Source organism: Crassostrea angulata, chromosome 7 (genome assembly GCF_025612915.1).
Source record: "Crassostrea angulata isolate pt1a10 chromosome 7, ASM2561291v2, whole genome shotgun sequence".
Lineage (NCBI taxonomy): Eukaryota > Metazoa > Mollusca > Bivalvia > Ostreida > Ostreidae > Magallana > Magallana angulata.
This window is the reverse complement of record NC_069117.1, coordinates 20,155,307-20,178,524: the sequence shown is the minus strand read 5'-3', so window position 1 is coordinate 20,178,524 and position 23,218 is coordinate 20,155,307. Positions and strand designations below refer to the sequence as shown.

Sequence of the window (23,218 nt, the reverse complement as noted above, 5' to 3'; positions counted from 1 at the left end):
TACCTCTGACTTTTGAACTGTATATAATGATTGACCTCATGTACCATTCCATGGTGTGAGCGAAATAAACTGAATTGAATTGAATTGAAAATAAAACACCCAACAAAGAATACTGTTTAATTTCAAATAAAATTGTCTCGCTCCTCAACTTTTTGAACGGTTAAAGCTATACACGCTATAATTTGCGTCAATTTTGAATAAAGGGGAAAATGTATGTGTTTGATTACTAATAAAAGTTACCGTTATTCTGTTAATTATAATGCTGAATTCGATCACGTAACAAATATATCAAATATTAAACAATAAAAAATATTTATTTTCCTGCCAGGAAAGTAATGCCTCCTCGTGAATATCAGTCTATCACGTGATATCGACAGCTAAATTTAGCCTATCATACCAAAACTGGTGAAGGGTCAACATCTTCATAGCTGCGATAGTTTCACAAAGGAAAGGATATTTTCAGTAAAGCATAAATTTGTCCGATATACGAGTACAAACAAAAGAAAAAAATACAAGCCTGTGAGTAGATATGAATACTTCCTTTAAAATAATGACGTAGACCTGTGTTTTCCCCTATGTGCTATTTATAGATCCTATAAGTAAGGGTATCGTGAATGACAAACGTATTTTACTCATTATACATGTATGTATTTCAAATTAACAACTGTTAAGCATATTAAAAATCAAGTTGGATATTTAATTAGGCAAACAATAACGACCACCTAGTTCTCCGCGGACATGCGCAATGAGGTCGGTTTGCTCGTCCTTCATCAATATTCATGAAAAGGTATATTTTCCTGGCAGGAAAATAAACAATTAAAAATCTATATCTTTGTAACTATGGAAGGGAATTACCGCCAAAATTCTATGTATCCTGCTTTTATTCTTATTATGCTTACTTCTTTATTCTTCATTACATTTCCACTTGCATGTCACTTTATTGTTTTCATATTCATGCTTATCCAATTTCACTTTGATTCTCTTTGATCCTTCATTGTTTGCTTAATTCTATGTTGCAACATTCTCTTATTATTTGTGTAAATTCTTTCTTCTATCTCTGTTACAAACGTGAATTCAAACACGCAAACCATAAAGCACTTTCAATAAAGACGAATACAAGTTGCATGAATTTATTGCTGCATTATGACGCCAGGCGGCAGTGTGCGCGCTACAATCGCTGCTCCCCGAAAAAAAACCAACGTAGCTAGCTAAATGTGGGATGTTTCGCACCATGACATCTCGCTCCAATGTTTATATGTTCAGATCAAGAAATTGAGGGGAGGTTAATGTACTAAGGGATAATTTATAATTTTGTTTGCCGGGGAGGGGGGGGGGGGTAGGTCGAGTTCTATTTTCAGTAGGTTTACTTCATATGTGAATTTAAAAAAGTTTGAATATTCAAGGGTGGTGGGGTGACTGGACCCCCCTCCTAAAATAAAATAAAATTCTAAGTCTGCCCATCAGTTATATTTATGAGACGATATAATCTTACACTCATAATTAGCACCCGTATCATAATTATCATCATCGCAAGCTTGATATGGAAGTCGGTCAATTCAACTATTCATTTAATCAGGACGACATGTATGAGGTTCATGTCTCAAAGTTACATGTATATATCATAGCCTAAACACCTTCAAATCTAAACATGGACATTCAGTTACATGTACATGATTTTTATTAAAATAAACAAACCTACAATAAGCATGGTTGTGAGTGATACATACACATTTTTATCACTTCAAAAATCTGTGTAAATGAGAAGCATACATTATTAATGTTTTGTATTTTGGAAGAAAAAAAATATTTTATTTAGAACTTTATATAAGAATTTTTATTTAGATTTGATTTAGATTTTAAACCAAAACGCATAAACAGTCATATCACATACCGTATTTTAATCTCTCTGTCTTGTTTGTTTTCGTATACTCATTGTGTAATTAATTCACTGATTATTTAGATTCGTTAATTTAACCGCGTTTACTTCGTTCTGTGCCGAATCGCAAGAATATAAAATCGCGTGCACCAAACTTAGTTTTCATATCACAAGTTCAAAACTTTTAGAAAATAAAATAAGTGAGATTTTAAAACCTGCAGTTTTATGTTTTTTAACCCGGAATTTCACGCGGATATTAATTCATCGCATTTTATCAGGGATACACAGTACTGTAGCCTAACGAGAGGTACATAGTGATTCATGCAAGTGATAATTTTCACAGGTACTGGAGTACAAGAAAAGCTACTTCTAATTATTTCGTACCCCAGTCCTTTTATTGTTTTTCAAAAACATCTTTAAATTTGGTTTAAATTTATTTTTATTTCATCTACATATTCCGCGGGTACCTGTGGACAGAACCGTGCATCACCCCACCTCTTTTCACCTCAAATGAAAATAAAGTCCTGTCGACAAGTACTTGTGACATGTTCCTCTTCTAAAAATTAAGCGTTCCTGCAAATAATTTGTTACTGCATATATATACGGTACATCATTGCATTGCGAATCTAGAATGAGATCAGATCCACCCCCAATGGAAAATTCACCCTTATTTAATCAACCAATAAAAATGTTACATTAAAAGTTTAAAAATTTATCAATTTAAACTTAACTGTTATATAAACTGTTATAGTTAAGTTTAGATTGATAAATTATAAACTTTTAATGTAACAAAAACATTAATACAAAATTATCTCTCAGATACCCCCCCCCCCCCCCCCCCCCTCTGATTTTTTTTTAGAACCGCGCGGAGCATTTTACATGTACACAAAAAAAACTCCGTATCTTTTTAAGTCTGCGTATATCGTGGCTTGTTAAAAGTTAATTATATTAACATGTATTTCATATTCCTATACTAAGCCCTTAATTTGAGATGTTTTCACGAATTTATTAAATGTATGCCATTTGTTAGTTTCGTTTTAATAAATCTTCGGGAGCAGCGATTGTAGCGCACACACTGCCGCCTGGCGTCATAATGCAGCATTCAATTCATGCAAACTTGTATCCGTCTTTATTGAAAGTGCTTTATGGTTTGCTTGTTTGAATTCACGTTTGTAACAGAGATAGAAGAAAGAATTTACACGAATAAGAAGAGAATGTTGCAACATAGAATTAAGCAAACAATGAAGGATCAAAGAGAATCAAAGTGAAATTGGATAAGCATGAATATGAAAACAATAAAGTGACATGCAAGTGAAAATGTAATGAAGAATAAAGAAGTAAGCATAATAAGAATAAAAGCAAGATACATAGAATTTTGGCGGCAATTCCCTTCCATATGTAACGAGATGGAATTCACCCTTGTAATTTACAGATTAAGGATAACTTTTATAAATAGACAAACACATGCGTTTTCACTGTCATTCAAAATTGACGGAAATTATAGCGTGTATAGCTTTAACGTATACGCTAAACGTTTTATGTCCTGTAACCAACAGAAATTAACCATCAGATCTTCCTTAATTTTTGAGATATGATTTGTTTAGATATAAAGTATTATTTAGTTAACAAAAAATCCATACATTTCATCTTTACATTAGGGTATTTTCCACTATTTTTATGTAGAACTATCCTTCTAAAGGAGATCAATACGGTCTAAAAATGGCCACCACCATAGAGCCCACTTAATTGTACACTTTTTTCAACAGAAATAACTAATTCAATCACATTGTCATTAAAAATGTTATGATAATGGTGACAGTTTATTCTTTTTAATGATGTAAGCAGTTTCTAACTTTTTGCTTAGTTGTAAGAAAAACAGGAAGGTAAAGATACATGTATTGGCTAGTCATACCGTATACTGCTGACGTTTTTCAGTTGTCCGAGATTTTAATGTAAATGGAAATGCATGTGTTCCAAACAAATACTTTGTTTAATTGAAAATACCTTTTTATCAATTACTTTTTACTGAATTTGAAAAGTAATGAACAATCTAATTAGCCCCTCCACTTTTTAGTTTGGCTCCTCAAATTTAAGAAACGGCGTTTCACGGCTGTATTTACCACTATAGTTACACATCCAAACTATGAAATACACAATAACTTGTCGAACACGTAAATTTGAAGTCTTATTAATTCCTTTTCAATCGATTGCGTTTCGTTACTAACGAATTCAATAGCCATGTTTGAAATTTTCATTTCCATCCATTTCTCGAGTACTTTTTAAAGCGCTAAGCATAGCTCAGCGCTTTATTGTCGTTAGACTTCTACTTCCGGTGCAACGAATAACCGCCCCCTATGAGCAGACGTTTACATCATTTAAACTGATTAGGGAACCAGTTTCAGGAGCTCGTGCACATAACTGGACGGGCTAGTACGGACTAATGTGAATTTATTGTACGGGGCTTACATATATCATTGCAGGGACTACCACGCAGTGATGAGGAAATATATTGCGTATACAGAAGCTGAAATGTTATATACATATATATTTTATACTAGTATACAAACAGAAGCTGTGTTAGCGCTTTTCAGTACTATCAGTACTTTGATTCTATCTGGCCCTATCATTTATGTCATCCAAAGCCTTTTTCCACTAAAATTACAGGAGAGCTCTGAGCGTTATTCCAATTTTAAAACTGGATTTTAAACTGTACATAGATTCCTCAATCATTAAATAATTACCGGTATCAAGTGGATGTATTGCACCTGAACGCAGCATACCTTGCCCCTTCACAATACTATTTTAACCCAACTTCTGTATTTATCGAATTTCGTCGTCGGTTGTATAAATTACCATTCAATTAAATTCTGTCATATTCTATACATTGTAAATCAAATAAGAAAAAAAACACGTAACTACCCGTTTATCAAAATTTCTCAAGTCAATCCCCGATTAATTCAGCCAACTTCATTCTTATGAATCCTGTGTAAAATAAATCAGAAACACAATCCACTATTCAGCCATAATTTATTTGCACTTCTAACCCATTTTCTGGGCCAGTTCACGAGCTTTAGCTTTTTCAAGTTTGTTAATGCGGGCTTGAGACTTGTTACCCATCTGTCCACCTCCCCAGTGTCGGCGGATCTGAAACAAGACAAGGAAGAACATCATTACACGATAAACACAAAGAGTTAGACTATGGCTGAATCTACCACATCTCTCTTTACTGAATCAAATCATCTCTTTACTGAAGTCATCAGATAAAAATATTGTCTCTTCATCGAAAATTTCAGCTTCGGGAAAAGTTTTCATCATAATTCATGACTTCAGAAAATACATGTAGTAGATTTTGTGCAAATCTTAGAAATCAGAAGATCCGCATAGAAGGGAAAATGTAAAGTGTATTATAATTTATTACAGTTATATGAAAATTTAAAATGTTTAGGATTTTTGAAGATAAAAATGTTGTCAATTATTCAAGCTGGTCTGTTTTACCTGCATATAGTTTTGGTCAAAATTTGAAAACATTACATTACATTTAAAGAAATTACTTAGTATATATAATTGGATTAATAGTGGTAGTCAACTTCCTTGTTAACTGCATGTCATCTTCAACTCTATACAACCTGACTCAAGTGACTCCATCTCTGGGATTTTCATTAAGCAAGAACTTTAATAGTGTTGAGGAAATAAATTTAAAACGTCCTTTTCTATAATCGAACTAGTGGTAGTTATCCTCCTTGTTAACTGCATGTCATCTTCAACTCTATACAACACGACCCCATCCCCGGGATTTTCATTAAGCAACATTTAAATGTCTAATCAAGTGTAACAAATAATAACATATCTAACCATGTTAAACAATAAAGGTAATAAGACAATAGAGACACTCAGAGTTAAAAAGCTCGTAAACAGAAATCCACATGAGATTTCAGGTGAAGAAATTCAAACATCATTGTGTCTCTGACGTAACAGAAATAACAACTTCCTCACCTCGTCAAATCTGTCGTTGAAGTTGGTCTTGACAGCTTCACACAGTTTATTTAGGGCATTTTTGTCTTCTCTAAAACAACAAATTATATGATCAATTAAAGCTGCTTGGTCCGATCTTAAATCAAATTTTATGCACGCTTTTAAACGATTGCCATGCTTAGTATATGTATAATAAATGACATTGCAGTAGTTTTACACATAAATTATGCCAAATTTCAATGAAGAAAAATACATACAAAATTTGCTAACAAAACAAACGACATTAAAAGGTACCGCGTTATTTCGCCTCATGTTAAATTTCACCCCTGCCGATGAGACGGGTATGGCTGTATTACGAATTTGACATCGCTTTAAATAAAGGTCGAAATGAACAGACAAATTACAAATAAACATGTGTACGTTTTGTTCGCTAATATTTCTAAAGTTTGCTTTCGTTACAATCGATGCATAGCATGCGGGTTGAAAACCCCCAATCATTCGGGGGACGAAACCAAGCGGTTTTCCTTTTCTAAACATTCCCGTGATGCATTTTGGTTTGTTTTTTCGTTTGCCCAAAGAGAAAATATTTTATTTACTTTTAATATTTTTAACTTTGAAAGGAGACTGATTCTGCTGGTGTAAATAGGAGAAAGTCCATAACTTTCTAAGATAAATGATTTGTATGAAAAAAATTTTGATACTGTAATTACGAAAAAATCGGACCAAGCAGCTTTAAATTAATCTATTAAACTAACAAAATTATCTGAACATACTAAAACTGAAATCTCCAATCCAACATTTCTCTTATTAAAATATTTTCAATATTACCTTTTTAAAAAACTAAACAGAAATTTTGTCTAATTTTGCAACCAATACAAGATCAATTACGATTGGTAACTATTTAAAATAATAATTTACTTTCCTTTAACTTAGGCTAAAAATTCTTCAATTTACAATTGTAAAATCTTACCACCACAGTAGACCAAATTATAAATGGAGAAGATTAGTTGCCTAAAGAACCAAAATTACTGGACCCAAACAATAGGACCATCACTTATATAACTCTTGCAATGCTTAAAGACCAAATAAATCAATTCTCCAGAGCTATATTCATATTTCAACAAAATGAAAATGAACAAATCTTCACAATCTCCAATCAGTAAATATCATTATTAATAAATAAAAATAATATTCACGCAAATCCAACAATACATGTACTTCCTGGGAATATGAACTTACGAATTGACATTTGTGAAGGCCAGACATGTAGCAGTTTTCCTGTGAACAACACGTCCCAGTCTGGCTTTTCCTTTGACTATGCAGTAGGGCACTCCCATCTTTCTGCACAGGGCTGGTAAGAAGATCACAATCTCAATAGGGTCAACATCGTGAGAAATGACGACCAGCTGAGCTTTCTTCTGCTCTACAAGGGCTGTCACTGTGTTGACTCCTGACCTCATCACTGGGGGTCGTTTAGTAGGCTTGTCCTCCTTTCCTGCGGCTCTCTCCTCGGCCCTGGCCTTTAGACGAGCCTTCTTCTGTTGTTTGGATTCAGGCTTATACTTGTCCATCAGACGGAACAGCTGAGTTGCTGTAATACAAAGTCATCCATAATTAACACACATCATTTTTTCATTTAATATCTTACTGAGCAGATATGAATACCAAAAATATCTTATAATGCAATAGGAATAACAATCCAAGTTCAGCGATCAATGTGTAGATTTTTTTTTAATAAATCACAGAATATTCAGTAGTTTTTTATCATCATCACTTGGATATTATCTTTGCATGTTTTCATATTGTTATGAAGAAAAATATATATTTTAGAGTTTCAAAATATACTTAATCTTTAAGTTCACCAAAAAATTTCATTAAACATCTCATTAAACTTGTAATCCTCATGGAACATATCAGATTTGTGTAATTTCATGAATTGGCTATGTAATCTTGACCTTAGGCTACCCTAATAGAAGACAAAATTGTGGTTGCTGAAACCTTAAATGTGTTTCAATTAATTTCTTCTTTTTTTATCATTAAAAGCATCCTATATTATTTTCTAAAACTATTCATGAAATGTTTGAATCACAATTTTTCTCAAAGCCAGTCATGAAAAGAAACGATTCACTCGAAACAACACTTTCAGTTTACAAGATATGTGCAAAATTATAATTCAATGAACTTAAATTTGTTGGGTTATTTATTTAATTAAGAACTTCAATGGAATTAAGATAGTTGATTAAAGATTATATGAACTAAATTTAAAGACTGGGCAATGATCATGATGATGCCATTACCCACCTGCACTTCAGTATTCAAAGATCATAACACTTGATTGTTAAAAGTTTTAACCCAGGAACAATTTCATGTCATTATCTTTCAAGCTCAGAGATCTTGGTAGTATGAATATCCTTCATATATGGTCTCTACCATAATCAGAAAGCAAGTTTTAATCACAGCTTGTAATAATGACACCGTTTACACAAATATCTTTTGACATCCCAGAGTAACACCGGTTCTTCGTGACATATTCTTTATCACAACATTATATAAGATTTTCGGTACCTGTCTGTTTGTCCAGAGTCTGTGATCCACTGAACTGGTTGATGGGAGGGGGAACCTTCAGTCTCTGCATCAACACTGCTCGTTGACGCTGGAGTCGGATGTATTTGGGCCATCTTACAAAGCGACTCAAGTCACGCTTAGGCTGAATATCTTGACCTATAATACAATTGAAATACCTTAATAAATGGGAAAACTGTTAAAAGTTTGTAACTATGTTCCCTGCAGTAAAAATTCATACAAGAATCTTCAGAGGTATGAATTAATCAGGAATTAAGAGAAATGCTGTGCACCTGACCTTTAACAAGTTGGAGCATCAAAATACACGGCTCTTACTGTGCACATTTCAATATTCTCAGTTGTAACTAAATAGGTCGCATATGTGACTTATTCAGGTTTTGCTACTTAAAATTAAAAGCCAGTCGCCATTTGGCGACCTAAAATTGGCCCGGTTGGTTCAAAATTTTTACACCAGGTTCAAAAATCTTTTAAAATAAACAAAATTGCGGACTATTTAAACAACATGGCATGTTTCAGTCCTATATCAATATATACAAAGAAGAGACTTCGTCCAATGGAAGTTTTAAATGCAAAAACTGCACGAGACAAATATGTTAAGTAATGTTTGTAAGACTTTAACATAACGCGAAGGTAAACTTATTTTGTTACGCCAATGTGAAAGAACTTCGTACGAGATATTCCTTTGATGCATCCACTCAAAACAACGTATAATTTTGGAGAATTTGGATAATTGAGTATGATGTGTCATTTTACCGATATGACTGGATGGAAAGAAATTATTTTATTTTGCCAGACGTGAAACGTGCAATAAATAAAAACCTTTTCAACAATACACTTCTTTTACTATTTTCTACATTATATCTAATGTCAGAGAGAAAATATGCAGATATCTTTATGCTACATAAAGTTTTAATACTAGCGACCTGAGATTGAAAATAGCAAGTTAAATTCAAAGTAGGTTGCCATTTGGCGACTTTGTCCAAAAGTCTACTTTGAGTCCTGATCTTTATTAAATGAATTTGTTCTTTGAGCAAGTTATGAAAATCAATCATTGAAGCCTTTATTTAAATTAACTGTACATTTATTATGCACTTGTGACAAGCATACGTATATATCCAAATCTAATTGTTTACCAATTCCAAAGTTTCGTGGTCTTTTCTCCAGCAGGGGGTTAACAACTTTCTTGGGTTCTGCAGCTTTTTTGGCCACCAAAGGGGCTGCTGCTACCTTCTTCTTCCCCTTTTTTTTCATAGGCTACAATGTAGACAATCGACAAATTGTATTTCAAAGAATGTCGAATATTATTAATTGGCACCAAGCCTCTTCGACCAAAACGTCTCTTTAAATCATTGTAACTTTATACATGCATGATTTCAAATTCATATTATATTATTAGTAAACATTGAGGACGTGATCTGAAAACACTGAAGTTTAAAAATTCACTACTGCCTCAAACAGTTTAAGACCATGTTGACTCTGACAGTGCAATGGAGAAACATATATCTTCAACGAACAAACAATCTGTTTAAAGATCCAGAGAGTCTGGATGTTATGTGCATATATCATTTTTTTCACAACTACCAACTGCTTCAAGTATCAAATTTTGTTTTCATCGACATGTCCTATTTAAACATCATTTTTCAAAAGTAAACTGCACTTATCAAACATCAAAACATTCTTAAATCTTTAGAATGATAATCATTTTATTTCATGATACGGTTAAACAGTTCATTTTAGAACCACGTAGCATAGATGACAGTCGATTTCTTTGATATATAGTATAATCACGTCTTTCCTACCATTTTGACTGACCCGGAAGAGGTCGAATCTCGTTTTCACATTCTGAATTAAGTTGTACGAAGTTTGATTTACACAATAACTCTTCACTGCACCGGTGAATTATAAATATAGATTTATCATTAATCAATTAAATAACACACAATTTATTATATTTATTTAAATTTGCTACCATCAAATGATATCATATCATGCTTTAAATTCGTGCCATGTATTTTACGTGTGAGTTAACCAGCGTACTTTCAGTTTCATTCGGTTAAACGTGAGTCAAATTTACACATTTTGTATTCTAAACCTTTAGGTGTGTATATAGATCCTTTATTTTCTGAAGGAAGAAAGTGCTTTTTTATCATGAACACTGATATTTAATTTTTTGCAACGTGTCGGTGTTAAAAATCAGCTACAAAAGTTAATGCTCTCTATTGTTTCAATTTCATGTACATGAGTCATGATATGTACATGTATGCCATTGAGTAACGTGCCAGGTTACTACTATACTCTGTCCCAAGATATTTTGGATTCACGTTTGGCTTAATTGTTTGATATTTATAAATACCTCAGGATCCAAACGATGTTCATTCAAAAGTATGAAAAATTTCCAAGATTTCTCAGTCAAAACGCCCCTGTTAGCTTATCAGGTTTCAATACAATGCTAAAAAATGTTATGTCTACGGAGATTTTGCATTGCAGCAAGCCCGGATGATAACGTTGAAATATTGCGCGATGTATTCCGAGTGTATTCCGAATGGAGAAAAGATGTAAACATTCCCCATTATAAATCTCCGTAAGGAATCTGTTTTCGTTCCTGTGAATTTTTCCGAGTGAAAGATGATAATGTGTCAATGAAATTATCTTGGAAAATATCCCTTTCAACTATTTCAATTGCACTTCTTTCACAGGTAAGTGTATTTTTATTAAAAATCGTCCAAACGTGAATCCAAAATATCTTGGGACAGAGTATAGTATAACTGATAACGTTGAATGCATAAATCTAGTCTTTTAGGGGTTTTTTTTTCAGAATATAAGAAATACAGATGTTAAATTCTGATGATTTTCTTGATTGATTAACATGATTAAATGATTGATATGGCCTAACTTGAGAGAAGTTGACATATAATTTGAAATGAACAATTTTTAAAGGATTTCAATATTAACTTATGCATACATATAGATAGTAAATGGGGTATTCTCTTTTGAGAAGTGGACAGGCATAGCCTTCATCATGTCCACTTCTCAAAAGGGAATAGTAAATGGGGTTACCATAATCTTAAAATCACTGAACATACTGTTTACAACCTAATTTAATTGTGAAGGTTATTTATTAAGGCTTTAAAAATGATCTTTTAGGAAAGATTTCCCTTTTTAAGCCCTAGTACAAAGAGAACAACCTTGTTAAGCTTCCAAGGCAGCTTCAAACTATTGAGAACATGGCAGACTTTAGCATCAATACTGTAAACCAACTTTTATTCACATGAGCGAAATTTTCACAAGGCCTCATTGTTGTGAATTAATTCTTAATTATTGCAGCGAGTCAGTCCTGAAATGTCACTGGTATTTCAATTTTCAGATAGTCTACTTCTTGATCATGAAAATAAGTTGCCACCAACAGCTTATATGGCCAGGGATAAATCATGAAATAAAGTCATGAATTAAAGATACATGTAGTTTACAGTAATTAAAGAATTAAAGCAACAGACCAACTTCTACTAGGCTTTTATACATACTCACAACTAACATGAATGGGCAAGTATATAGTATATATAAATATCCTACATTAGTGCCCAATCCTCCACAGTTGTTAACACCAGTGCTGTTGTTGGCTAAAAAAATATGAGCAAGCCAAAAAAAAATAGTCAATGCATTGCATTGAACTGCAATGAGCTTGCCCAGGATCGAGTTGTTAGATTTTGTTTGTAAAATAAAAAATAAAAGTTAATTGGTAGTACAATATTGTTTCATTTTTTTTATCGAGAAGTTCCTCTCAAGGTTATTACTTTTTCGTTTATTATAAGGGCCAAAACTTATATAAATGTCTAGTAGTCATTGGTATTTGATATTTTTTCTTACTATTAAGCTAGTACGTTTTAAGGTATATAAAAAGTGCATTTTTTCATTTTCCTTTTTATCATGTACTATGTACATTCAATTCAATCTAATTTACACAGGGTCTGTGTTTTTTAGGTCAAGAACTTCATAATGTAATCTATTCCTGCTGGTTTCTGATAACTAACCACAATGTCCCAGGCTAGGGGCCTGCCACAGAGCAAGGAGGCTCTCCTCAAGTCCTACAATAAGAAACTGAAGGATGATATCCAGTCCATGCTGGTCAATTTTGAGGAGATAATCAAATTAGCCAGGGTATGTGTTCCAGTTCTTTCACAATTGCCAAAGCAAGTCAAAATTATATAAAAAAATTTTTTTTTACAATCACCCTGACAACATCATAATCAGATCAGAATTTTTGTAACATGTTTTTAGTTTAATCCATGTTTTGTTGTTGTGGTGTGCATGATAAGACCTAGGTTAATTCAACAACTATCATGGGTGCAAGACAAAGGTATTACTGGTATACATGTAGGAATGTCAGCCAATCAATTTGTAACACTCTACTGGTACTCTAAGCTTGATTGATTGGGAGGGATGTTTATTTTATTATGCCCCCCTTCATAGAAGGAAGGGCATATTGCTTTGCTGCTGTCTGTCGGTCGGTCCACCAACAGTTTCCGTTCATTTTCTTTGTGTAGGATGCACATATTGAATTTAGTATACAGGTTTATCATAATAATATCTAGGTCAAGTTTGATTTTGGGTATGATCAAGCAATTTTCAACAGAGTTGTGCCCCTTGGATATAGATAAATTCCAATAATTGGCAGTTTCTGTCCATTTTCTTCGCGTAGGATGCACATATTGAAATGAAATTTAATAAACAGGTTTATCATAATAATATCTAGATCAAATTCAATTTTGGGTATGATCGAGCAATTTGCGACAGAGCTATGTGTTGTTGACTTAGAAAAATTCCAATTATTTGCTGTTTCCATTCATTTTCTTAGCAGAGGATGCACATATTGAAATGAAATTTGGTATACAGATTTATCATAATAATATCTAGGTCAAGTTTGATTTTGGGTAAGATCATTCAATTTTCGACAGAGTTATGCTCCTTGGACTTAGAAAAATTCCAATCATTTGCAGTTTTCGTTCATTTTCTTCGCATAGGATGCACATATTGAAATGAAATTTGGTACAGTACCAATCAGACCCAACCTTACAGAAAGTAAACCCCAACTAAACCCTGGGTTTACTTGCTGGGTTTACTTCGGGTTTACTAGAGTGGACCCAGAGTAAACCCAAAGTAAACTCAGAGTGGACACAGAGAGTAAACCCAGTTAGAAGAATGCCCCTTAAAACAGACGCTAACTGTGTATTCGGAATGTACAAGGGGCAGAAATTACAGGCAGTAGGATGGCAAGATAAAAGATGGGCTTGCTTCACACTTCAGTGCGTACTGTCGACCTCAAAAGCAATATCCAAGTAAACCCAAAGTAAACCCCGAGTAAACCCAAAGTAAACCCCGAGTGGACCCAAATTTTTAAAAAGTAAACCCAAAGTAAACCCAAAAAATAAACCCGGGGTTTAGTTGGGGTTTACTCTGGTGTTAGGTTGGGTCTGATCGGTAATGTATACAGGTTTATCATAATAATATCTAGAACAAGTTTAATTTTTGGTACGGTCAAGCATTTTTTTGACAGAGTACTATGCCATGGACTTAGAAAAATTTCAATTATTTGTAGTTTCTGTTCATTTTCTTCACAGATGTTTCCAAGGGAGGGGGGAATAAGTGTTTTACAAACATGTCTTGTTTCATATGGTATTCCCCAATCACTCTAAAACGATACATGCTACATTGTGTATGGAAGGAACATTATTAGTTGGATATGTATACCGTACATGTATATTATGTAATCAATCAGTTAAAATTAGATCCTTCACGCTTTCGGATTTCATATGTCGCTGTGGCTATCAAATACGAGAGCGTGAAGGATCTAATTTTAATGAGATTGATTATGTAATGTTTCATATTCTTTTAACCTTAAGTTGAAATTTGATTTTTAAAAAGTAAATATAACATTTATTTCATTTTTATTTGTCAAAGTCATTTAATACATTTATTTTAAAAAAAAATGTCACTTGCAATCCATGTAGCATGACATTTAGGACAAATTTTATTGATGACACACCATATGATTTGATCAGATATTTTAGAAACTGAAGTTTTATTGGACTTCTTTCGTAAATTGAAAGAAATTTCCTTTGTCTATTAGATGGATGAAGATTCTCAGATTTCCAAGTACACTCAGACTGAGGAAGACCAATATGAAATGCAAGTCCGGGCAGCTAATATTGTATGTATAAATATTTCAACATGCATTGAATTGTAAACACAGTAAAGTGTCTGTATATGGTATTAAGGAATAAAATTTCTATACACTTTATGTGTACCCGTATAAATTGTATAACTTTAACAATTATATCCTTTAAAAACTCATAATTTTCATTATGAATGTTTTTTGGGTCAAAGGTGAGAGCAGGAGAATCTCTGATGAAGTTTGTCTCTGACCTCAAACAGTTCATGATCCTGAATGACTTCCCCTCTGTGAACGACTCCATCCTTAAGAACACCAAGAACTGTAAGTCTCAGCAGCAGGACCTGGACAACAAGCTCACTTCGCTCAGAGATGAGATGGCCATGGACCTGTTTGAGCTTGAGGATGAGTACTACTCGTCGGCCTACAAGTGATTGCAGGACCAGCACTACTCATCAGCCAATATTACAGGAACAGAACTCACTCAGGCTTCATGTAATCACTGTGTAGTGTCCAATTGGAACTCTTAATCATCTTTCATCACTTTAAACACTTACTTAAACAATAAAATATTGTAATGTTTTTTATCATTGTTCTTTAGAGTTGTGGTGCTTTATTTTGACCGATTTCTTGGTTATTAGGCATTATTTCTGAGCTACCTGGTAACTATGTGACTCTTAATTGAATTACCGGTACTTGTTATTGATCTTGAAACAGGTTTAAGAGTCAACAGGAAATTGTTTACAGCTGATATTGTATCAAATAATAATTCATATTTAATATACAATGTGAAATTCCTGAGATCCTGTACTCATAAACTGATGTGTAACTTCAGGTCTTGCATACACATCTTTTTTACCAATACTCTGCACTGAACTCTATCTACAACATTTCCTTCTACATAGGTAATAATTTATAAAGAGAGAAATAACACATATTCATGTACCGGTAAATGCACCGTTTTTATTGTAAATGATAATGTCCATCCAATCCTTACTCATACACAGTGTTGTCTACCCTGGTAATTCTTATTTACATCAATCAGACTGGACATATTTTGAACAAGAGTAATGAATATAATGAATGACAGAAAAATAGAGTAAGTAGAGAGATGACAGATCTTTGAAAGCTATTCAAACTGACAAATAATACAATGAGCCATTCAATGTACAGTGTATAGTTGATCAAATAAAATTCACTCATCGCTGCCAATATCCAAAAACTGGATGAAGAGTTAAGGTGCAAAAATATCTTTCACTGATTTCAAAACAACAAGAGTTTGCACTTATTAAATGAGATACTAAATTGATAACTACCATCTACAGGTAAACATGATTCAGGGCTTTCAATAACAAATTTAAAGTGAAGAGGTAAATTATACTCTTTTAAAGAATTATATAGACATATATTTCCATTAGTTAAATTTGTCAACCATAAAATTCACAGCAATCAGATCTGATCATTAAAGTAGTGAAACATTACCTCCTGCCTCCCCTTATTGAGAGCCCTGTCATGATTACAATTCAAACTCCCAGGTTCAATCTTAATTTATTGAGACCAAGAAAAAAAAATAAAACTTGGTTTACAAAATAAATCAGCACTATTCTTAAATATATGTACATTTACAACAATTATCATTACTTTACGCCATTCAAACAAGACTGGCCATTCAGGTATCCTAGAAATAGTCATGTATGGTAACCATAAAATAAAGTACCAAAATATTATAAATTTTATACATTATCAGTATTTATACATTTCTTTCTAATACATTTCATGGTAAATGGGATTTCATTCCACATAAATAAAACTGCATGATTCTAAATGATATCAAATCCCTGAGCATGTTGTCTTTGCTCTCAGTAAAACTGATTCGATCAATGCTGCATCTTAGGGCAGTGTAGTCTGTACTCATACTTAAATACATTTTACATGTATAACATATTCCCTACCACACTTTGAACAATTTTTCAACAAACTAGTATTATCTCCCATACCCTGCTTGAATCACACAATGACGAAACTGTCATCCCTTTTATCATGCATAAAAAGTAAACAATATACTACACAGAAATGGGTAGGGTTGTTGGTTGTCCTAAAGTTAAAGCTTGGGTCAATTTTTATATTAATAGTCTTCCGCATTCTGACCCTCAGCATTATGTAAAGACTAAAAGACAGCTGTAGACAAACTCAACCATCCATAAATTACCCTTACATTACATAAAATCATAAAAGTTTTTGAAAATGTCTACTACACCATAAAACTTTATATGTGTATATATGAAGTATATTACACCCTTGAATTTCCAAATGTTTTTCAAAACCCTTTCAAAAAACATGGTTCTACCAATTACATTCTGAAATATTTTTAAATTATTAAAGTTAGGTGATTGATTGAAAAGAAATGCTGCTCTCAATTTACAAAATACATTTACCGGTATTTCTTAATTAGTTCAATATCAGACTAGCGGTAAATACCAGTAACTAAACCATTGTATACATGCTGCCAAATTGATAATATATGAAATGAAAAACTTGTATGTACTCTTCTCTCATCATTCAACTACATGTAATAACACAACCATAACACAGCCAAAAACACAGTCTTTTCACATTCTAATACCTTGCTATCACAGCCGCTTGGATTTCCTTACAAAAACACACATAACATATAACAACATGCACACCCAGGCATATAAACTGACAGGTAAATTACACAGTAACATGTAGACAAGACATAATACAATTATTAAAACTCATATGCACAAAATCTAAATTCAAATATCTAAAAGGTTTTTGCTATGCATTAGCATGCATGTAAAGTTCATTAAAATATAGATTACTACTCCTCTTATTAAAAGATCGTCAGACTCGCTTAATACATTTACACAATTTGAAGTTGAACTAAAATATTGTAGAAATACATCAATAAAAATTAATTGAATGTAGAGAAATTTTTAAAAATAATTTTTAAATTCTTTTTTCAATACAAATTTACTTTTTTAAATATTAGCACTTTCATCATGTTCATTCTTTGGAGACATAACACTAAGTCAAAACATTTATTGCACAAGCTGCCCAAACTTAGATTGTTAAGACTTCAACAATCTGGTTTTGTTTTGTCACTCTTAAAAACCAAAAATTCATGATGAATAATATAATTCATAAGTAGAAACTAAGTAATTCAAACTGCATCATAGTGACATATTCATACTGAATCAAACTATCTTCACTTTCCATATAGCAAAGGGGAAAAGGCCCAAATAAGGTACAATAAAGCATCAAAGATACCAAAAATTAAGATTAGAACATGTTAATCATGAATTGCATCTTTAACCAGTTAATGGTTAACAGAGTTAAAATTCATCTATAGCACTTAAAAAGTTAAAATTATTTTTGTTTTCATAACTCTAAACATATGTATATATACATGGATAAAAAAAAAAAACTTGACCATAAGACTACCAGCACAAGTGCTTGCTGCCAACACTCAATCCAATAAAGGCTTCGTGTTTTAGAGTCTCAACTCATGCGAAGTACATTTTAATGGTGTCCTGAATGGGTTTCCTACACATGGGGCATGTTTTCTCAGGGAGACTGTCCACACAGCCCTCACATGATATGAGATGTTTACAGGGATAGAAGACCACCTGTACCTCTTCTTCATGACAGATCTTGCAGAGTGCACGCTTTGACTGGGCGGACAGACGACGGATCTCTTCCTCAAGCTCTTGAAGACGTCTCTGGAGTACACCCTCAGGGTTCAGCTCAAGCTCTCTTACCCTCTGTTTCTCCTGGTGCAGCAGTTGTCTCTCCTGGTGGATGATTCGATCCTTCTGCTGTATGGTTTGATCCTTCTGCTGTAAGGCTTGCTGGTTCTGCTGTATGGTTTGATCCTTCTGTAAGAGTGCCCTCTCTTTCTGCTGCAGCCTTTGTCTGAGTGACATGACCTTCTGTTCAGACTCCACCACCACTTGTGTGGTCTCCTCCACCACCCGCTGAGTCCTCTCCAGGGCCTGACTAGTCTTTGCTACTTCTCTCTGAGTCCTCTCCAGGGCCTGACTGGTCTCCTCAATTTCCTGTCGAGTCTCAGCCACTTCTCTCTCCAGTTGAACTATTAAATAAATGGTTTATTAAAATGTCATATTACAGTAACTTTTTATCTAGCATATTTTTTTCAAATCACTGATAAAGTTGATGTTACCAAGAAATAGTATCTAATAGAGTATATAATAATTCATATCAGCCTGCCAGTAGAAGCTCACTTCACATTCTAGGTATATCATTGAAATATCAAATACAAGGGCATAAAATATAACTTGACTGTATTTTAGATAATTCAGCAGTCATTTACTAAAGATTAAAAGATACATTTACCCCAATAAAGATATATAAATTGATATTACAATAAAGATAATGAAATTGTTATTTACCTATACCTTTCATGTCATGATGAATTTCAGCAAACTCCTCAGGAGAAGGTAAGAAACCTAGAAAACAAAGACATTTAATATTACTTCATGAGTAAAATCAAGAGAAAAAAATAAATGACCATGAAAATGAATATGTTTTTCTTCAGGTCCTCTTCTAACAGAAGTATAATAGACATTATGTGTTACATTTTTCAATTTATAATAACTGTTGAATAACACGTTTTGGATTGCATTTAGTGTCATAAATTTTTCATGAAGGGAAATAACTCTTATTTGCAACCAACATTTAAAATGAATTACAATGGCTCTGAATTCAAAATGTATTCCACATACCTAGTGTAACTTGCAGTAAAAGTACAAGTATCTGTAGTACAATGTAACATAAAAGAAATTATCTTAATCAGCTATGATCAACCAGGTAAATGACACTCACCACTACTCTCTAGACATTTTCCCACCACTCTCTCAAAATCTTCAAATGAATATTTATTTTCCTCCACCACAATGTGGTGCAGCTCCTCGTAAGAATATTCCTGAGGGAAGCCGGAGTCATCGAGCCGTGACCTCATACTGTCGATGTGGTCCACTGCATTTATAAGCTTGTTAGATTCTCTGTGAGCCTCTATCCCTGGTAAGCAAAGAATATCAATGTGAAAAAACAGCAGTAGAAGTATGGAATAGAATACATCAGATATTCTGTTCAGTGTCATGTGACAGATTCTGAATAATAAGTACTGGCACTGTAAATTTATATGTTTTCATTAAAAGCACGTTGACAGTTTTAACAAGACATGATTAAAGATTACATTTCAAAGAATGTGTTATATCATTGAAAGTCTTGGGATTTACATGTAAGTGTCTATAGTAAAATTAATATGTTTCAAAATATATAATGAAATTCTTTATTGGTTTGTGAATAGCAATCTTGATTGCATGATGTCCATACCATGTTAATGATATAAACCTAAGAATGTATTTGCAGTGTTTAACAATGGCTTCTGGGTTAGGTTGTACATATTTTGAATCACACATATAAAATAGATATAAGTCATATAATTAGTCACAGTATTCTCTTCACACAATTCTTTTTTTAGATAAACAATATTTATTCTGTAAACATTGGTAATTTTTCAATTCTGAAAGATAGCATATTATGTGTCTAAAAATCTGACAAATAAGCTGTATGACTACCTGCACTAGATAAGACTTACCTCCCCTGAGTGTGTTGAGGTATCTTATTGCAGTAGCCAGTTTCTCATTAGATACCTCCTCCAAATCAAAATGAGACCTGAGGGCCAAAACATAGGGTTCCTTCATCTCCTCCTCTATGTTCACCTCAGACTGAGGTACTGAGGAGGCAGGCAGGGACAGGAGGAACTGAGGTACCCTGGCCCCACAGCAGGTGGAAGCATTGATCCCCTGGTCCCTGAGAATGACTGGAGACCCTCCTACTGATTTGTTCGAGGTGTTTAGTATTTTTATTTTACTCTGAAGCCAAAACGAGAGTAATACTACTAAAGAAGCTCCAGCAAAGAGGCAGTTTTGTAAGTTGATGGCAAAGTTTTTCATAGAGTTGTTGTATATAATTGCTAGAGCTAAAATGACCAGGCATGTGTATGAACCCTGTCTGGTGCTTTGACTTCTCCATTGCGGGAGATAACTCTGAAGAAACCTCAGCTGTGACCTCTCTCGTAAGTTGTGATTCCAGTCTATGAAAATCACTGTTAGGGAAGAAGCAATGGCAAAGGCCTCCATCAAGGAAGGAAAGACAGAGCTAAAGTGACTCAGGTCAGCAGTCATCTGTAAGCAGAGAAATAGGTGAGTAACTTGACAGTCCAATTTACAATAGTTCTAGAGCCTCGATAGTAGAGTAAAAAATGATACTCAGTCTAATATAGACAGAACTTTTTTAATGGTTCAAAATCAGTAAATGGACCTTAAAAATAAACATCATAAATTTACTTTATAAAATGGTTTACTTTCCGTGTATGGCATGCCAAATTCACAAAAATGAGCTATAAACATAGTTTCACAGTCGATAAACTAGGTTTATCGACTGTTAACTATAGTTTACGGATCGTAAACTATAGTTACCGACGTTAATCTATATTTCACATCTGTAAACTATAGTTAACGCGATAATCTATGTTTCACATCTGTAAACTATAGTTAACACTGAAAACAATCATTTGCGAATGTTAAACATAGTTTATCTGATAAAGAGGGTTTTATGATCAGTAAACTACGTTTTACAAATCTAAAGCACGCCAAATTCACATAAATTAGCCAAACATAGTTTCACAGTCGATAAACTACGTTTATCAGCTGTTAACTATAGTTTACGGATCCTACCAACATTAATCTATATTTCACATCTGTAAACTATAGTTTACGAATGCAAATCTCTGTTTTTCTGTCTGGAAATACACGTTAACAATAGATTTTGCTAATAAATATAGATTCACATCTGTAAACTATAGTTTACATTCGTAAACTATAGTTTAGAGTTGATAAATATAGTTTCACGATTGTGAAACTATATTTATAAGATACAATTTGCATTCGTGAACTATAGTTTAGAGTTGTTAATCATCCGTAAACTATAGTTAACAGCTGATAAACCTAGTTTATCGACTGTGAAACTATGTTTAGCTCATTTGTGTGAATTTGGCGTGCCATATCCGTGTTTAAAGGTGAAGTTTATTTAACATTTCATCAAATTCCCTCAACAAAGAAACATACAATCATAGATAATTATAAGTCTCTGAACAAAATATTTTACAATATTTGAATTGTCCATATCATTATTTATTAGATTGAAAAGCAACTTAAGGTATATATTCTTAAAGGTCTGGTTTTGCAACAAATTATCAATTAGAGGGACATGAGATAATACAATGTCATTATACATACAAACAAACTTAATATACTTTTTAAGAAATCAAAATTAATAAATATATAGATTACACATACTCTTTTTCTTAATTTCTCCAAGTAATATAAATAAATGATATACTACATGTATCATGTATAATATAACAAAACTATAAAGAAGTAAAAATGTTTTTCCTGATATTTTGTTTGTTCATGCAAGCGGCATTTATGATAGAGAAATGTTGCTGATATTGGGAGAATATAGTAACAAATAGATACATGTATATAAGTGAGTTTTAAAAATATCCATTACCTACAATGTAATATCGAATCAAATACGTTGTCATACATGTAATAAAATTTTATATGATATATAAGTATTTTATTATTAACAGTTATTGGTTTTTTATGATTCAGGTGCTATCACACTATTTTTTCTCATAGAATAGATGCAGTGCTTTGAGTAAAAAAAGTATATATTTTCAAAGTCTTGCTACAGATATATGATTTATTTTCTTCGAAATTATCATTTTGATTGCTAGTAAAAATCACTTAATATGTTCTTAAAGGTTTAGGATAGGAATACGCACTCGAATTTCCTCGGATGCTCATCTTTTACCTAAATATAATTAGTTCAAAAAGACATCGTTTCACAACAGATTTCATGTTTATGAGATAACCAATACGATAACTTCAATTCTTGATATCTGATGTAGCTACTCCTCTTTTAAAAGCCTATATATTCTGATCCAAGTGTCTCTTAAGCCAATTATAGTAAGATTTTCACCGGGAGGGGGTATTTTACACACGAATTATGGCAAATCAACACCAAAGATGGACAAAACGATGCATTGATAGTATGATTTAAATGCTAATCTTGTGAAGTTTACCTTTTTGGAGTTAAAAATCCGTCACAAACTTGCAAAATTAAACAAATTCCGATTAATTTTCCCTCGAGATAGAGTATAAACAAACAAAATGGCGATCCGTCCGTTCGGAACACCATAATCATGAAAACGTCCATGAAAAAATCCGCGAAAATATGAACTGTCAAATTGTCAAACACGTGTTGTTAGTCATGTTAATTTTTTCAGCTTAATAGATTTTAATAAAGCAGTAGATGATAAATTATGGGTTTTTTTTGTTTAAACTAATGATAAAGATTATGACGGTAATAATTAAATGCGCGACCAAACGGTCACCTATAAAATATACTGAGATGTCAGATATTGATTAAAGTACATTATAATTAAAATACTTTCTCAGGTTTAGCATTTTCAACTTTTACATTTTCCTCAAAAATACAGTTAAAAA

General features: G+C 32.9%; 3 protein-coding genes and 1 non-coding gene across 8 annotated transcripts; 1 reads left to right on the top strand and 3 right to left on the bottom strand.

The window, feature by feature from the left end:
- Positions 1-4,886: 4,886 nt before the first annotated feature.
- Positions 4,887-10,254, bottom strand: LOC128192863 (60S ribosomal protein L7a-like). Its single transcript, XM_052865869.1, has 6 exons — positions 10,231-10,254; positions 9,565-9,685; positions 8,414-8,569; positions 7,088-7,439; positions 5,870-5,939; positions 4,887-5,020 (listed from the first exon to the last, which is right to left on the bottom strand). Exons 1-6 carry the CDS (start codon positions 10,231-10,233, stop codon positions 4,916-4,918), a joined length of 807 nt encoding a protein of 268 aa, XP_052721829.1. The 5' UTR covers positions 10,234-10,254; the 3' UTR covers positions 4,887-4,915.
- Positions 5,762-5,837, bottom strand: LOC128157560 (small nucleolar RNA SNORD36). The gene has a single exon (XR_008239833.1). It is a non-coding gene; the product is annotated as a small nucleolar RNA SNORD36 (small nucleolar RNA).
- Positions 10,255-10,359: 105 nt separating the features above from the next.
- Positions 10,360-15,179, top strand: LOC128192864 (mediator of RNA polymerase II transcription subunit 22-like). 2 transcript variants are annotated; one of them, XM_052865871.1, is made up of 4 exons: positions 10,360-10,490; positions 12,410-12,586; positions 14,556-14,636; positions 14,813-15,179. In XM_052865871.1, exons 2-4 carry the CDS (start codon positions 12,464-12,466, stop codon positions 15,029-15,031), a joined length of 423 nt encoding a protein of 140 aa, XP_052721831.1. In that variant the 5' UTR covers positions 10,360-10,490; positions 12,410-12,463; the 3' UTR covers positions 15,032-15,179. The 2 variants fall into 2 exon arrangements, with proteins under 2 accessions (XP_052721831.1, XP_052721830.1); XM_052865870.1 differs by having other exon boundaries at positions 10,426-10,529.
- A 355-nt stretch (positions 15,180-15,534) lies between these two features.
- LOC128192861 (uncharacterized) lies at positions 15,535-22,897 on the bottom strand. 4 transcript variants are annotated; one of them, XM_052865867.1, is made up of 6 exons: positions 22,795-22,897; positions 20,242-20,830; positions 19,464-19,658; positions 19,031-19,087; positions 18,656-18,711; positions 15,535-18,613 (listed from the first exon to the last, which is right to left on the bottom strand). In XM_052865867.1, the coding sequence occupies exons 2-6, from the start codon at positions 20,828-20,830 to the stop codon at positions 18,125-18,127; spliced, it is 1,386 nt and encodes a 461-aa protein (XP_052721827.1). In that variant the 5' UTR covers positions 22,795-22,897; the 3' UTR covers positions 15,535-18,124. The 4 variants fall into 4 exon arrangements, with proteins under 4 accessions (XP_052721827.1, XP_052721828.1, XP_052721825.1 ...); XM_052865868.1 differs by having other exon boundaries at positions 19,037-19,087; XM_052865865.1 differs by having other exon boundaries at positions 15,535-18,711.
- Between the last annotated feature and the right edge of the window lie 321 nt (positions 22,898-23,218).